Raw genomic sequence first — 17,345 nt, 5'->3', positions numbered from 1 at the left:
AGACAAGTGACAAGCACAAATATATTAATCAGGATAACAAATTACACCTTCAACAATCATAAAACAATTAACTTACTTATAAAGCTATTGTGGCCTGTTCAGTTTAGAAAATTTAAAGAAATATTTTAACAAAACTGTTGAAAAGATGAACCAACACTTCCATAGTAGGGATCAGAGGTGGGAATTACACCTTACACTTGCTGATGAGATCCACAAGAAGGATATTCTAGTTCTCATATAATCATGTGTCACTTAAAAGGAACTACATGACCTGTTTTTATTGTTAGAAATAAAGATTGCCTCTTTAATTACCACACAAATGTTTTCCCCAGTTTACAGGAAGTGACGCTGTAAAAAATTTGAATGAATCCAGAAATGTACCATAGGCTTAATTATCAAGTTGCCTGTAGTGATCCTTTTTGACAAAATAAAGACACAAAAAACCTCCCTCCCACATCAGATTTTTAGGAAGGATTTTCTGAGAACCAGAATATTTTTTGGGTATGGACTTATTCTTGATTTATTGTAAATTGAGTGATTAGTGTTGGTTTTTTTTTATAAAAATTTAATTTGTTGTTGTAATTTGCAGGGTAATGTTAGTGTTATAAATTCACCAGATGAATATTCATTAAATATAACAACAAGTCGTGGGTTAAAAGAGTTTCAGTTCGATCAGGTGTTTCTGGAAAACAGCTCACAAGAAAGGGTGTTTGAAGATACTAATGTAAGTTGTGAAAATGACAATTAATTTCTATTTGATCTGTTCAGATTTCACTAAACTTGGATATTTTTCATTTCATATCAAAGCATATTTTCTTTAAATCAAGTCTGGATAGAATAGTGTGTCCGTGCCATGTTCGTTCTTAAATAACAATGGAGATTATATTTGATTTATTTTTGGACCAGGAACTGATCCCCAAGCGCTACCCATCGTGGGGGGGGGGGGCATCGCTCTGCGAAAAAAAGCTTAAGGCTCTGCTAATTCATGTACTATTGACATGAAACTTAGCATACTTGTTCCTTTGACAATTGACAGACTTCGATTTTTAATGTGACATCACAATTCCAAGATGACTCAGATGGCACCATGTAGTCAGTTTCTGTTCCATAGTATGGTGGTACTTATTTGTAATAAAAATGCATTTTTTATAGACCTACTTTTTTTTATGAATTGATGGATGGATTGGTGGTTTTGAATTTTTCTGACAATTAATATGAACTTGTCGAGTGATATAAACTAGTTAGTAATATTATATTTTGTAGAATTTAATCCAGTCAGCAGTAGATGGATATAATGTGTGTATGTTTGCATATGGACAGACTGGCAGTGGTAAAACATTTACAATGATTGGTGACAGAGAACAGAATTATCCTGGTATTGCTCCAAGAGCTTTTCAGAGAATATTTGAACTTCGTGAAGAAAATAAGTAAGATAGAAAATTGTTCAATTTATCTTAATACCTGTAAATATGTTAGACTTGTCATGTTGTTCTTTCTTCAGTAAATCTTTCTCATTTAATCATTGATTAGGTACAAAAAAAAGAAAATATTAATGGTAGATTGCTATTTCCAATGTTACTTTATTTCTTATCTGTCAAATAAAATCATTGATGAGTCAGTGCAATATTATTGGATTCAGAGTGGGTTTAACATGTGTGTTTTAGATCAAAATGTCTATCATTGGTGCAATGTACGTGACAAGGAATAGGATAATCTGCCAACCCTTGTGTATCAACAAACCCCTTTTCATACAAATTCATCATATCATAATTGCTCAGACATAATAGTATAATGAATAAATAATGACTGATTTATATTGATTTTATTATTTGAATATTTCAGGAGTAAATTTGATCTGAAAGTATCAGTATATATGTTAGAGTTGTATAATGAGAAATTGATTGATTTATTTGCTAAACCTGGTAATTATGATGAGGTAAATAGGATAGTCAATATTGTTTATCTTCTTTAAATTAGTCCATATATAGTATGTGATTACTTTTATGGTGGAGACCATAGGTATAACATCTATGCAAGTTTGAGTGTATGTGACAAAGTGTGAGGTGCACTAACAAATTAATTCATAATTATGAAACTTGTTAGGTGCACTAGCAAATTAATGTGATACCAAATGACTCATTCATTTTATTGGATGTATAACTATCTCGCTGTATTGCATTTTAGTAAAACCTTTTACAGTCTTAAATTTCAAAAGCTGTTCACCAAGTTTTGAAAAAAAAGTTATTGACGGTTTTGATTCCAACCTTCTTATTATACATGCATCAACCTATTACAGTAGTTTTGCCTTTTGCTGATTAGACATTTTTCTGATTTAATTCTTAACTTATTTTTTGGTATACAATTATTATTCTGGAGCATATCTTTAAGATACCATTTTAAGATATTTTTTGGTATACAATTATTATTCTGGAGCATATCTTTAAGATACCATTTCTTTATGAAACCTTGCAACTTTTCAGTCTTCTGAGACTTGAGATTGTGCGATAACAGTGGTGGTAGTTTTTAAATTAAACTCAAACTATGTCCACTGTAACCAGTAGCACAATTGTGATGTCTGTTACTATTTGCTATACATCTAATAAGTAGTATCTGGTTGTTGATTACCAGTAACACAGAATTTAATATATTTTTGTGTACATTTATTTTCTTTATTAGGATAGACTAGATATTAAGAAAGACAAGAAAGGAATGGTATTTATTCAGGGTGCAGTTGTTAAAGATGCCCATAATGATCAAGAATTGTTTGCATTATTTGAAGAAGGGTCCAAAAATCGACATACTGCTTCTACAAGTATGAAAATCATTTATCTAAAAATGTTCTTCTTGTTTGTAAGGTTGAAATGTCTGCTTCCACCAATGTTGATATTGCAGACAATCGCCTTATTTTAGTACATTCAGCCAATGTGGTGCACAGGTCTTTCATGTGAGAGGAAATCAGAGTAAACCACAAGGTTAAGAAGGTGCCTGTGTCTTTAAGTCACATATGCTCACACCAAAGTAGTTCTAGTGGCCTACTTTGAAATATTTTTTTTCTGTAATGTAATTACTTCCACATATTAGAATGATATTTTTCTGTTATAGAGATGAATGCTGAAAGTTCTCGCTCACATTTAGTTGTTGGTATTGTATTAGAAAGTACCAATAAAATTACTGGACAACTAATGAAAGGAAAGGTTTGTACTGCTTTTCTGTCAACTTTTAACATTAAAGGCGTCATTTTGAAAATGGTAAAATATATACATGTATTTTCACGAAAACATATTACTTTAATAGTTTTTATCATAATACATTTGTTAGTAAATATCTGTGAATAATTAATATTTGATTTTTATATATTCATTGTAGTTAAGTTTAGTGGATTTAGCTGGTAGTGAGAGAGTTGGTAAAACTGGTGCTACTGCTGAGCAACTGAAGGTAAATCTCTCTGTAATATTAAACGTATAAAGGATTAAAATTATTGCTGTACCATCAGAATCTATTTCCCGACATGTATTTTACTACATATAGTTCATATTTGTGGTAGATTTTTGGACCATGAACTTGTCCCCAAGCACTTCTCATCATGTTCTTCTCGGGGAGGTGACACTCTTCAATAAAACTCTTAACGACTCCTCCAATTCAAGTATGATCCACATGAAACTTGGCATATCAATTTTTGATATGGAGTTACGATTCCAAGATAGACACAATGAATTTATTATCTCTTCCTTGTTTTGAACATTTTCCACCATTTCTCTTTTAACGTTAACTCATTAACTTCATGTTACCTTTGTTAATGATTATTATTCCAGGAAGCTATGTCTATCAACAAATCTCTATCAGCTTTAGGTGATGTTATATCAGCATTAAGTAGTGAACAGTCCTTTATACCATATCGTAATAATAAACTCACTATGTTGATGCAAGATTCCTTGGGAGGAAATGCTAAAACCCTTATGTTTGTCAATATATCACCGGCAGATTATAATCAAGATGAATCTGTTATATCTCTCACGTAAGTTATAATCTTACATTTAAAGATGCAGACATGAGTTGTTTGGGGGATGCCAAAAAATAAATTGTGATTTGACCTGATTTAATGGGGCAGTAATATCGTGCATGTTCAAATTAGATTGTATGCAGAATTGTGGAAAATCAACTGAGTCATCAATGAAATATTTATTTTAACTGTCAAATTGTGAACATTTTTTAATAGTTTATATAGATTTTAACAAGTACAAGTGGAAAATGCCTTACTTCAAAGTCAATGAGTGCCTACATTTCTGTAAATAGGAAAGTCTTAAGCTTATTATAAATTTGAAACTATTTTAAATTAAAGACAATTATTCTCTTATTGTAAGTAGTAATTCCTCTTTTAGATGTCACTCTGATCAAGAATTAACTGAACTGAACTGAACTTTATGTGTTTTGAACCATATAAGTGGATGAAATCATTTATATGTATTGTGTACTTAAATGGGGATATTATTTCTGACATGAGATGAATTGAATGCTTGTAACTTTTTTGTAAATTATTGGTGCAGGACTTGTCATTTATCTTACATCCATATAGGAATCGAGAATGATTGAATTAAATGTTTTCTTTTCAGATATGCATCTCGGGTTAAATTGATTACTAATGATGCATCTAAGAATGCAGACAACAAAGAAATAGTTAGGCTGAAGGATGTAAGTCTTTTTATTCTAATAATAACTTTAAATTATACATACATAATTTTTCTAAATCCTGTTTACCCAGTTTTTGTTGCACTTTAAATTCCATCCTTGTGATTCTGTAACACATTTTGTGATGATTAATGTGAGCAGAATTTACTGAAACATTGACAATTTGCTCTATTTGAAAAAAAACATTTTGATGCTATAATTCTGAAAGGTTGAAGTGCCACTTATGACCTAAATAGCTTTTTTATACGCCCACATTGAAATGTGGTCGTATATTGTCGTTGCCCCCATCTGTCTGTCGGTCCGGCGTCCACAATTGCTTGTGGACGCTCTAGAGGCTAAAGTTAATATCCGATTGACTTTAAATTTATACACAGTGTTTAAGGTCATGAGACGAAGAAGTCTATTTATTTTCAGTGATTTTGTGATAATTACTTCCAGAGTTATGGCCCTTGATCACTTCAAAAAATCTTGTGGATGCTCTAGAGGCCAAAGTTAATATCCGATTGACTTTAAATTTATACACAGTGTTCAAGGTTATGAGACGAAGAAGCTATTGATTTTCAGTGATTTCAGATAATTACTGCCAGAGTTATGGCCCTCGATCATTTTGAAAAATCTTGTGGACGCTCTAGAGGCTAAAGTTATCATCCGATTGACTTCAGATTGATACACAGAGTTTAAGATCTTGATACGAACAAGTAAATTTTTATGAGTTGAACAGCTAAATCCATGATATTGAAAGTTTTGTATACTAAACGTTAGCATGGGACAGAACTTTATAAAAACCAAACAAATTCTAATGGTTTTCTGATAATTACTTCATGAGTTGTTACTCTTCAGATTTTAGTGTATTATAAATGTTTCATTACCGAAAAAAGTAAAATTATGCGACAACACTTGTTGACTGCCCGGACGATTTAGCTGCTGTGGGTAGGGCTGTACGATATTGCAAAAAAGGGACGATATCGATATTGGCATTTTTTTCAACGATATAGTTAAATATCGCGATATTTAATAATAATGTCACTTCGCTATTAAATAAATTAAATACAAATGCATTAAAGCTGACTATAGTGTGAGTAAGACTTGTGGGTAAGAATTGCTTTATTCATACACTTTAAACTTTGCTTTTTTTATAATATAGATTAATTAAAATGAACAAAACAACATTCTTTTCAACATTTAACGATTTTCAAAACATTAGTTTTATTATAGTTTATTGCCGTCGGCTAATTTCCACTGCTCTTACAGTGCTTTATAGTGTATTTATTATCTATTTTTATGATATTTTTTTGCGATATTTGAAGTTTTTGGCGATATTCGATAAACCACTATATCGACGATTTTTTGCCACATGATATCGTAGTTGGGTCTGAAAATACCATATCGCGATAAATGACTATATCGAGAATATCGTACAGCCCTAGCTGTGGGCATATGTTTCGTTGCCTGGCAACATATCTTTTGCATAGTATTACTAATCGATTTATTGAACTTCAGGAGAGTGTTTTCACTCAACGAAATAGAAGGTGTTTTCTAATCATACTTGGAGAAACTGAGTTCTGTTAAATGCCAAGGAATAAGAATTATAGACTGCCTTTTTGGAGGAGCATATATATCTAATACCATTTATATTGTTCTTACATTTTATCTTTTTTTTCTTCTTCAGATAATTCAAAAATTAAAACATGGAGAAAATGTTGATGAGGATTAAAACAATAAATACATCTGTTCTATCTTGACAGATTTAAAAAAAAAAAACTTTTATAAGGCCATAAAAAAAAATATTCTGGTTCTCGGACATTCCTTCCTAAAAATCTGATGGGAGAGGAAATTTTTTGTTTTCATGTTTTTATTTTGTCAAAGTTCAATAACATTTATCTTGATTGTGGACTTTGAGGGTACGCCACATTTCTTGAGTCATTTCAAAAATTTCAGTAACATTTATTTTTATTTTTTTAAATACCAGAATATTTTTTTAGTGTCGCTTAAATCATCTGTGTTTGTTGAGGTGTTTTTTTTTAGTTTTAGTTTTTTTTAGTTATAGTTTTACTGAAAAATATTTACCAGTAATAGAAACATTCCATAATTCTTAGTTACATGATAATTGTGATACCAATTAGTATGTTGGTTTATATATATTTTTTTATATTACTACCTCGAGTTAAATGAAATCAAAACTTTTTTTTTTTAAATGAAATCAAAATTATTTTTTTTAATTGATCTTTACTAATGTACATTTCTGACTTATTCAGGAAGATTTAATATGCAAGACTATTGGGAACAGTAAAATTAACCCAAAGTGATTTTCCATTTTTGTTATACAATATAGATGTGGTGTGAAGATATATTTTACAATATGTAGAATTAAACATGTTTAATATATTCATGTATTCTACTTTTTTTTTGTGAAAATATTTAATATGGATGATCTGTGATAATTTTGTTTTAATTTATGGTTGTGAGCTTTATTTTATATTGTTGAAAACTACCCATGTGTATTTAATGTTTTTGTGTTATTTTACCGTCCATTTTTTTATGCATAAATGACACACATCTATATTTTTTTGTACACAACTATATTATCAAATGTGTTTTTTTTTTTTAAAACGAAAGATACTCTATTTAAGATTTTGATAAAGAGCTAACCGTTCTTGCTATAGTAGCTCAAAAATAGATAATGAAAAATGTGTATATTGAAAAGTCTTGATTATCCATTTGATTTTTAAATCTAATCCATTTAAATCTCTGTCATCTGATAGGCTAGAATTGTTATAGGCTTGTCATGTTAATAAACGGCTAAATAATAGTTTATTTAATATTGAAATCCAAAATAAAGACCTGCAATAAGCAGATTTAACTCTTACATAATGCATCTTTAATCAACCTCATTTCTTCTGTTAGTTAATACATGATAAATTTTTCTCTGGAACATTGCAATAAATCTATGTAGAAAACATTATTTTGATATATCTTTTATCTTATGTGCAATCAATTTATCTGTAATAATTTGTTTACTTTTGGGCTGGACCCTATTCTTGTGTGATAAAGTAATATATTCTAATAAAAATCAAAAATTGTCTTTATAAATTAATTGAAGTTGTGTCCACTATCCACTACAAACACTTTTTGTGCGTTGAATAAAAAAAAAAAAGCCAGCTAAATGTGGAAAGAAATATAGCCATAGACACCAGCTTATAGGAAAGCTTTTTTGGACACATAATTGTCATAGTGGTATATGATTGAAATTCTAACATTGATCAGTTGTTTTCCCTTTCTCCCACATTAGTTTAACACCCCAGGATTTGAGAATCTGAATATAATATTATACTCTTCAAAAAAAGTAGGGGATATTAAAATGCAAATACCTATGCAGGTTGTGATATGATAAATAGTCATGGACATTTGACATGCTTTGAGAGTTTGTTCACAGATGAAGAACTTATCCCCCCAACAGAAACACTGAGCTGCACATGCGACACGCAATAGCTGCATACATCTGTGAGGGGTTCATTGTCAAATTTGACACTTCAAGGAAGAGTTGATGAAAACTGCCGCATGCTGGTTTATCCTATCCATTTTAGCATTCCTATCGGTTCTTGCATAAGATTTACTGTTTAGTGTATCTTTGCTTTAGTGTGTTATGTTTAATTTGATCGGGAGACCTGTTCGTCGACGTCAGCCTCAACCGACAACACTGCAAGAATTGGCCGTGGCACTGCCCCAAATCATGATTGGACGGTTGATTAGGAGCATGCCATGACAAATTGCTGAGGATCGGTGGAGCAATTACTCATTATTAAGACAAAAATCAAAAACGTCAATTTTCACTTTTGAGGTGTATCCCATTGCGAGTGAAATGGGGCAGTCAGATAAACCGCCCATATGAACTGTTTATGTTCATGTGTAGGCAATTGGCCTGTTAATAACATACACTGGTTACCTCTAATAAAAACAGCAATGCATTTCCGCAGTTTTGTATTGTTTCTGAATATCCCCTACTTTTTTTGAAGAGTATATATATCCTCCTAGTTCTAATGTTTCACGCCAAATTTGAACAACCCATTTTTCCAAGGTTATGCTATCACTTTTTCGATCTTAAAGGTCACTTAACCATGTAAAATGCTTAGTTTATTTTCTTTGTATTTTGTTGCATACTTGCATATAAGTGTCACTTGTTCGTAAGTAGTTCTTTGCGTGGAAATGGAAAGAAACAATATTGCCATCAAAATAAATAAGATGACTAATCATCACCATTCCACGCCCTTGCACTTGTTTGGAAGGAATAAGGAAAAACAACTTCTTGGAATATCAATGAGACTAGTCAGAAGATTCCTTCTCTGATCACAGTAGCTGGGCTGGGCAAGGCAGTGTTGCTAATCCCTGCAACGTTTGCACAATAACCTTTGCCTACCTCAATCAGCTGCTGTATGTTAAACAAGCTTACATCAGAAAATAATAGGTTGATGTTTGTACAAAGTTTCCAAAAGATTTCTTGAACGGATAATGAAATATGCTCCGGAAATGAGATTGGGACTATTATCAGAAATTAAAATAATAGGTAGATGAATGTGAAAGTGTTACAAAGGTATCTTGAACAGTTTCCGAGATATGCTCTGGAATAATAATTGTATATGGTATAAAAACTAAGTCAAATGTGTAGTAAAAATTCATTCAACAGAGAAATTTGTTTTCATGTACAAAGTTTCATGAAGATATCGTGAATGGTTTATGAGATAGGCTAGGCTCAAGAAACAAAATTGTATACCTATACCAAAACCCAAGTTAAATTTGTTTCCATGGAAACAACAATTATTAAATCTGAGAAATTCCAAATTAGCAAAAGGCACAACTATAATAATAGGTTGATGTTTATACAAAGTTTCATGAAGATATTTTGAATGGTTTTTGAGATAAATTAAGTCATATTTGTCTACATGGAAACAAAAAAATATAAATAAAAAAAATTCCTAAATAGCAAAAGTCGTAGCTACTGTAATTAGGTTGATGTGTGTGAAAAGTTTCAAAAAGATATCTTGAACAGTTTATGAGATATGCTCCGGAAACAAAATTGAACACCAAAAACTAAGTCAAATTTGTTTCCATGGAAACACAAAAAAAATAAATCCCAGAAATTCCTAAGTAGAAAAAATACACAACTACTGTAATGTGTTGATGTGTGTACATAGATATCTTGAACGGTTTATGAAATATGCTCCGAAAACAAAATTTTGCGCAAAAACTAAATCAAATTTGTTTCCATGGAAACAAAAAAATATAACTCCCAGAAATTCCTAAATAGCAAATGGCACAACTACTGTAATAGGTTGAGGTGTGTACAAAGTTTCAAAAAGATATCTTGAACATTTTATGAGATATGCTCTGGAAACTAAATCTGAACGGACCCCAATTCAATATCGTTCCGAGTGGGATAATACATTGTCATATGTATTTGTACTTTTCTCCAAAAAACAAAACTGCATCTACAAAACACTGAACAGACCAGAGAATGTTTACTGGTAAGAGTTAATAAGCAATACTAAACAATTTTCCAAATTTATTTACTAAAACAAGACCCAAATGACAGATTGATAAACGATAACAAAAATAACATTTCATAATGACAGTGAAAAAAAACATACAAGCAGGAATATATAATTTACTGCATGGATTTATTATAATGTATTCACCAGAAAGTTCTTTAAATAAAAATTGTGCACCACCATTATTTTATTTATTTTTTGTGTTTTTTAAAGATGGCAATAACATCTTCCACATCTTCCTTTGATCCCATGAATATAGGACTACGTTCATGTATGTTTTTGGGTTGAATATCTAGTATACGATTCATACCATCCACAGCTAGTCCACCAGCTTGTTCAATTATAAATGCCATTGGGTTACATTCATATAATAAACGCAACTGAAAGATAAAAATATTTAAATTATTTATTCTAATATAATTACATTGACAAAATCTTTGAAATGAACTGATATAACAAGTTAATGATACAATTTACAACCCAGCACATTTTTCTCAGTGACTACTAAAATGATTAAAGGACAATATTGGTGCCAGTCATTATCACATATGTGATAGAGCTGGTTAAACACATTCCAAATATAATTTTAACACAGAGATCATTGCTTCGATAGCTGAGTAATACAGTTTTCCGGAATCGGAAATATAGATCTGTATTTAAATCAAATTAATTTATCTTTTTATAAAGTATCAAGCAATCAAATTGCGTATTCTACTAATCTGAGCAGAAAAAGACCATTATCGAACTGAGTAAGGTACTGATGCATTAAAACTATTCAACAAATTTCGTCAATCAAAAGTCCATGTCATGTCAAATTGCTTGAACATTTTACCTCAATTAGAGGCAGAGTTATTGTGTTCTGAAAGGTGTGACAGATTGACATCTCTATTTTAATAGCCCTATACTTTCTCTGAAATGCAAGGGATGAAAATTCACTAAGAACAAAGATTTTATTACCTTTCCAGCAGGAGCTAGTGAAGTTGATGGATACATGAATATACCTCCATAAACTAATGTTCTGTGCACATCGGCTACCATAGATCCAACATATCTTCCACCATACGGTTTACCAGACTACATAAATCAAAATGATATTCAAATAAAATTATATACATAACATCACTGATTTATAAAAGCCACAGTATCTATTCATCACTGCTAAATCCAAGCTAAAATGTGCTCAAATTAATTATCTTTAAGAAATCTAAATATCAACATTAGATAATCTCCTGGATTGGAATCATTGAATTACAAGACAGTCCATCAACAGATTTATGCAAAGGATGCCAAATGCTGGCAAATACTCAATTTATATATATATCTTTGTAAATGCTGAACAGAATTAAACCATTTTTGGACTGATATCCTTTTACTAACTTTTAGGGATTAAACCTTTATAATACATGTGTTGTATTGTAGTTTGCAAGGGATTAAAATATCTCAAAGTTAAATAATAAAATTAGTCACAAAAACAGAACTGAGACTGATGCATGGACAGAGAGAAAACCTATAAGGCCCCCTCTCCTTATTATGATCAGTTGCAGTCGGTTGGTGCATATTTTTGCTATTGACTCTTTGTCTTACTCACTGTAGGGAATTTCTTGCTCTTGACATATTCTCTTGTTGGTTCATCCCAATACTGTTCATAGCCTTCATTTAATGAATAGATTTTACCTCTTGGCTTGATTTTTATATCTTTTTCTGTTAATAAAAACTCGCCTATAGACTGAAAGTATAATGTTTAACATGATGATAGATAAAATTATTCCTAAATTTCTAAAACTTAATTTATTACTGTTTAAGTGTTCCAACTACACCAGAAAGTATTTCTTTTACTGGACGACGTCCATTTTGGATGATGAATTTGACACATACGACTACACAGGCTGCAATTGTAAATAGACATAGGTATAAAAGCCTTTGTTTAAGTTGATGTTGGTTCCCCTTGTCAGTGATGCAGGATGGAGGGCCTGACAAAAAAACGAGGTCCCGTGTAGACAATGGCATGCACATAAAAGATCCCTTGTCAAGTTGGAATTCGGTATAAGAGTAGGCCGTAATGCTGCTGTCCGGGCAAAATTTCCCTCAAGCACACTGTATGGCGTATGCCGGTCTTCATTAGCCCAGTTTGGAGCAGAACAGTAGGATGTTAAACCCCATTTCATTTAAGTTGATACATCATAAGTGTTGAGTTATGTGTATTGTTAACAGTTGTTACCAGTTGAATTGGAATTTAATATGTTTACATGTACCCTGCATTATATTTCATTACAGCAGGGATCAGAGTGTAGATAAAAACTTACTGGATCTAATGTAAAGCCATTAACACTACCCCCTCCTAATCCTAAAACCACCATTGTAGCACTACCATACAAAGCATAACCTGCCACAACTAATTTATTTCCTTGTTGTAGGGCATCATTTACACCTGGAGTTTGAGGACTTGTCTGTAATACAACACATTACAGAATTAAAAGTAACAATAAAACAAATGTCACATTGTAGTCATTTGTTTGGTATATCTTTTCTGGTCAACTGTGTAACAAATTACTTGGTATACTTTCTCTGGTCAATTGTGTAAGAAATAGGCTGTTTAAAGGAGATAAATCGCTATTCTTTGGCAACTAGAAATGGACACAAATTGGTTGCAAAGTAACACATATCATAATGTAATATGAATGTATATAAGCGGATTTACATTCAATCGTTTGTTTTTATTGTAATTTCTAATCAGTTATGTTCGACGAAAAATGCGAATAGTCCAAATTGAATGGCAGTCTTCAGCATCTCGTTATTCCAGAAGTATTCTCCAATGACGTCATTGGCATTCTCCTGTGGGATATGTTTAGCCTCGCTCATCAAATTGCTTCATTACAAATGGTGTTCGAGAGCATTCTGGCACACCATTCGTGTGCCAATTTTAAAATATTCATTTTGTCTTAAATATTGGTGGATATCAGAAGCCCGTCTGAGTAATATAACAACATAAATCTTGATTTAAATTGATCTAAGTCGTGTTTGCAATGTCGAAGACTGTGGATGATATTGAGTTAGCAACTTGACCCATGGGTTAAACAAAAGCATTTTAAAACTACAATTCAATGTGTGTACAATGCAGGCCATTATTTCTTTTAAAAAAAGAGAGAGAATAAAACTGTTTAATTTTATCCTAGACATGTGAATTCTGTTAGTATCTACATGAACGTATGACCAATCTGGATTGAATAATGTAAAATGAAATAAATGTAATAGATACTTACCTTTTTATACACACCAAATATAGATCCAATAGACACGAGACAATCAATATTAGATGAACCGTCCAATGGATCAAACATCACAATATACTTTCCCTATTAATTTAATATCTCTTATTAACAAATAATTTCATAATTTGTATTAATTTCTGGTAGCTTTCTGTAATCATTTTGGGTCAGAAGAGACTGATGTGCCATGAGGAGACCAGTGCTGTTTGTGGAATCCTTCTCCATTTTTGTAACATTCTGGTATGCAACCCTTTTCAATCAGTGTTCTGATGTCATCCTTTGCAACTTCAACAGAACTGTGGGAATTGTACTGACTCTAGCTATTTAAAAGCCACATTTTATACCAATGTGTGCACTAACATTCCCATTCACTCAAATTCAATTTTCCATATTTGAGAGAATTGATCTCTGGTGCGTTAACACAATTGTAAAATATAATATCACCATTTTATCGATGCAATCTGATGTTGTTATATCAAAAGAGATTTACAATCATTCATTTATAAGTGGTGTATTTCCATCATGCCTCGGTATATAATTAAACTGTACTACCTGTTTCTCAGTTTCAACTTCAATAACATTTTCATTTTCCTCTGATACCATTAGACAAGTTGTAAAAGATGATTTTAACATATTTATGAATAAGTCATTGGACAAAACATCTAATTTCTTCACTTCATCACCAGTTACATTGGTAGAACCAGCAATACCATATCTACAAATATTTAAGGGAGCTTGTTATCACGATTCAACAAACCACAAAATGTCCATGAGAGCCATAAAACCACTGTCGACAAATCCTGCAGCGCTGGGTTTTTTTTTTTTTACAGGGCTTTCTATTCTTTCTGCTCCAATGAAAAATCCTAAATTTAAAATTATGTTGAGAACTCTGGTTCACAAGATTTCATAAATTGGACTGTTTATGGGGAAAGAATTATGTGATTTGCAATCGAAAAATTCTGAATTTCAAAACACTGATTGCTAAAATCAAGACAGGTTGCCAGACAATGAAACATACACTCACATAGCAGCTAAGTTGTCTAAGCAGTCCCTAATCACTATTACATTTTCTTACGCCCACAAATAGTTTGGGCATATACAGTAAACCTCGCATAAATCGGATTCGTACAAGTCAGATTTTTGCCTAACTCGGATAAAATTGTTTGGACCCTTTGATTCTGCACATTTTTCTTATTAAATTTCTGCGGGTAAGTCAGATTTCCTAACTTGGATCTTTGCTTAACTCGGATCAAAATGTTCGGTCCATTTGATATTAAGTCGGATAAGCAGTATGTTCACAATATGTCCCCCTCCCCCAATGCCCTGGCAGATGCCATTGAAATCCAAATACAGGGCAACGCATAAATTTAAACAACTCGGCCATATAAGACGAAAAGAAATTGGAATTTTTGAAAAATTTGATTGTAATTGGACTAGGCAAAGCAATAATTGACTGAAGTTTCTCAGATTTTCAAAGATTCTGATTTTTCCCCACCCCAGCTTACCTGTGTGCCACCCCACATCTAGACACTGTTGTGTTGCACATACTGATTAGCGAGGTAAGCAAGGTCTTATTTTCTCACTTAAATGTCACTTTACATTGTTCAGGCGTTCACAGACTGACACACGACTGTTTAGCAGTAAAAAGTTGCCCAGTAAAATTGACTGGGAACAGATTTTATTTTGACAAGGATTCAATAAGACGGTTACGAAAACGTACAGGGCGATAATGAGACCTACGTTCAGAGCTGAACTAGGTCTTCGGGTAACTCGGATCTTCGCTTAACTCGGATAAAATTGGTCAGTCCACTTAGATCTGACTTATGCAGAGTTTACTGTATGTAGTTGTCACCTTTCCACCAGTCCTTCCATCTGTCACAGTCTGAGGCTATAGCTTTTAACATATCTTGTTCAAATTTAAAGGGCCAATCCCGATAATATTTTGGAGAATAAAACTGCTTAATTTTGTGTTAAAATCCCTTAAAATCCTCTACCTAAGAGCCGAGCAACTAACTCAATATTTGTCATACATTTTCAAACAACTTAAACCCACCAGTCTTCATCTGCAGTTTAGTCTCAAGGTGTCCATAACACTATTCAAACTGATCAAGTCACTACATAGATAATAACATAGACCAGACGGACAATAAAAAAACAACCACTTTCAGTATTCATGTACATATAAAAATCAAGGTTAGTAACACAAATGTGGATTATAGACATATAGGTACATAATATTAACTGGGTTGTGAAGAGTATCAATAAATGATAAGATATGTCTCAAAAAAATATTAAATAGTGGATCAAAGTCCATGTTTTAAAGTGACACTTCAGGGTATCATCTATCACAACACAATAAACTATCATAACATGAGAATACTCTGAGCAGAGAGAAATAATTGTCAGCGGTACTTATCTACATTGATTTCATTTAGTTATTTCAAAACAAGTTCCAATATTGTCGATGACTGAAAGTGACAATCGACACATAGCTATAATATTGAATTGTTCATTGCACTATATATACCATAATAATTTCATGCCTTTTTTGCCTGCATATTACTGTTTAATAAACTAGTAATCAATCACTAATTACAATACATTACAACGAATTGCAAGGAAAGTAGGCTATACATAGTTTGTTGGCAACAGAAATCACAAACACAAGTTATCTCTCATGAACCTTCAATTTGGGTCTAAAGCAGTGAGGCACCTTAAACTGGACGACCTGCTCTAAATGAAGTCAGAAAAGGAGTGACGTAGGAGCGAGTCTGACGTATTAGAGCAGGTTATCCAGTCTACCTTAAACTCAACTAAATTTTTATTTTGTGTTTCCAGTCAACATTTTTGGAGTTACTGGGTGTTGTTTTGGAGTTTTTGGGTAATTCGACGCGCCCTACATTATGACGTTATCATAATCATGATGCATATATATATTATTTGAAATGAATTCTGGTAGTCTTTCAAATAAATACACCTACAGCGCCTTCATCTGGCCTGTGGAGAGATCAAAATAGTTATTCGTTATATTATAATGTTAAATGTATTATGCATTTAAAATAAATTAGTTTTGTGGGAGAAATCATGGTTTTTCGAAGTGAATTCCGGTGATTATATGTGAATTCTGGTGATTAGTCGGGCCATAGATAATACCATTATTATCTATGGTCGGGCCCAAAAATTGTAAACTTACGTTACGGTACTATAATATTACATAAATTGGAAAACTTACAAAGAATGAATTCCAGCTTTTCGAACAGCAGACGATACAGCTTTGATTGCCGTCAACAATGCATTCAATAACTGTGTCAAATCCCCAGTAGCTTCAGGATGTTTTCTCTGTTGGGCAAGTACATAACGAGTAAGTGTGATGCAGTCAGTATCTATTGCATCGTTTGACATTTTGAAAAAATATCAACACTGTTCGTCAGACTATTTTAACCTAAATATAAACAACCCAATGTCCTGTAGTCTAGTTCAACAGCTAACCGTCTAAGATATTAGGAACGCTTTAACCGAGCATGTAGACTTCATGGGACCCTTCTTCACGGCCTTGACCAATGACTGCGACGTTGCACCCAAAAGCTGATTGGCTGAAAGAAAGACACCCACAAACGTCATTCGCCTTTATCAGCTGTAAACGTAAACAAGACCTGGTTAAGTTGCATCAGATGTAAACAAATATCTGTATCTATTATTATTACACCAGTCGACATAAAAAAAAAAGATTCACAGACAATTTGCAACGAGGCATACACCCACAGTCAACCAAGAATCTGTAGGTAATTAAAGTGATTCTACACGATCCGCCCCCACACCCCCAAGTCTACAAAAATTAATACTCTATAAT

The 17,345-nt window shown here is 32.3% G+C and overlaps 2 protein-coding genes across 2 annotated transcripts in view; one reads left to right on the top strand and one right to left on the bottom strand.

The window, feature by feature from the left end:
* Window positions 1-8,674, top strand: part of LOC126819194 (myosin-2 heavy chain) — a 37,808-nt gene extending 29,134 nt beyond the window's left edge. Inside the window, exons 32-40 of the mRNA XM_050547095.2 lie at window positions 590-724; window positions 1,264-1,427; window positions 1,843-1,936; window positions 2,677-2,812; window positions 3,103-3,194; window positions 3,367-3,435; window positions 3,813-4,015; window positions 4,611-4,689; window positions 6,356-8,674. Of these exons, the coding sequence (XP_050403052.1) occupies window positions 590-724; window positions 1,264-1,427; window positions 1,843-1,936; window positions 2,677-2,812; window positions 3,103-3,194; window positions 3,367-3,435; window positions 3,813-4,015; window positions 4,611-4,689; window positions 6,356-6,400 (1,017 nt within the window). The 3' untranslated portion in view covers window positions 6,401-8,674. The remainder of the gene's footprint in view (window positions 1-589; window positions 725-1,263; window positions 1,428-1,842; window positions 1,937-2,676; window positions 2,813-3,102; window positions 3,195-3,366; window positions 3,436-3,812; window positions 4,016-4,610; window positions 4,690-6,355) is intronic.
* A 1,556-nt stretch (window positions 8,675-10,230) lies between these two features.
* On the bottom strand, window positions 10,231-17,071 carry LOC126817965 (fructose-1,6-bisphosphatase 1). The gene is made up of 7 exons (XM_050545139.2): window positions 16,728-17,071; window positions 14,048-14,210; window positions 13,490-13,582; window positions 12,533-12,676; window positions 11,818-11,955; window positions 11,187-11,303; window positions 10,231-10,609 (listed from the first exon to the last, which is right to left on the bottom strand). Exons 1-7 carry the CDS (start codon window positions 16,895-16,897, stop codon window positions 10,421-10,423), a joined length of 1,014 nt encoding a protein of 337 aa, XP_050401096.1. The 5' UTR covers window positions 16,898-17,071; the 3' UTR covers window positions 10,231-10,420.
* Window positions 17,072-17,345: the final 274 nt, after the last annotated feature.

Source organism: Patella vulgata, chromosome 4, assembly GCF_932274485.2.
Source record: "Patella vulgata chromosome 4, xgPatVulg1.2, whole genome shotgun sequence".
In the NCBI taxonomy this organism is placed as follows: Eukaryota; Metazoa; Mollusca; class Gastropoda; family Patellidae; genus Patella; species Patella vulgata.
The sequence above is the reverse complement of the archived record's forward strand: the minus strand, read 5'-3'. Positions and strand labels throughout refer to the sequence as shown.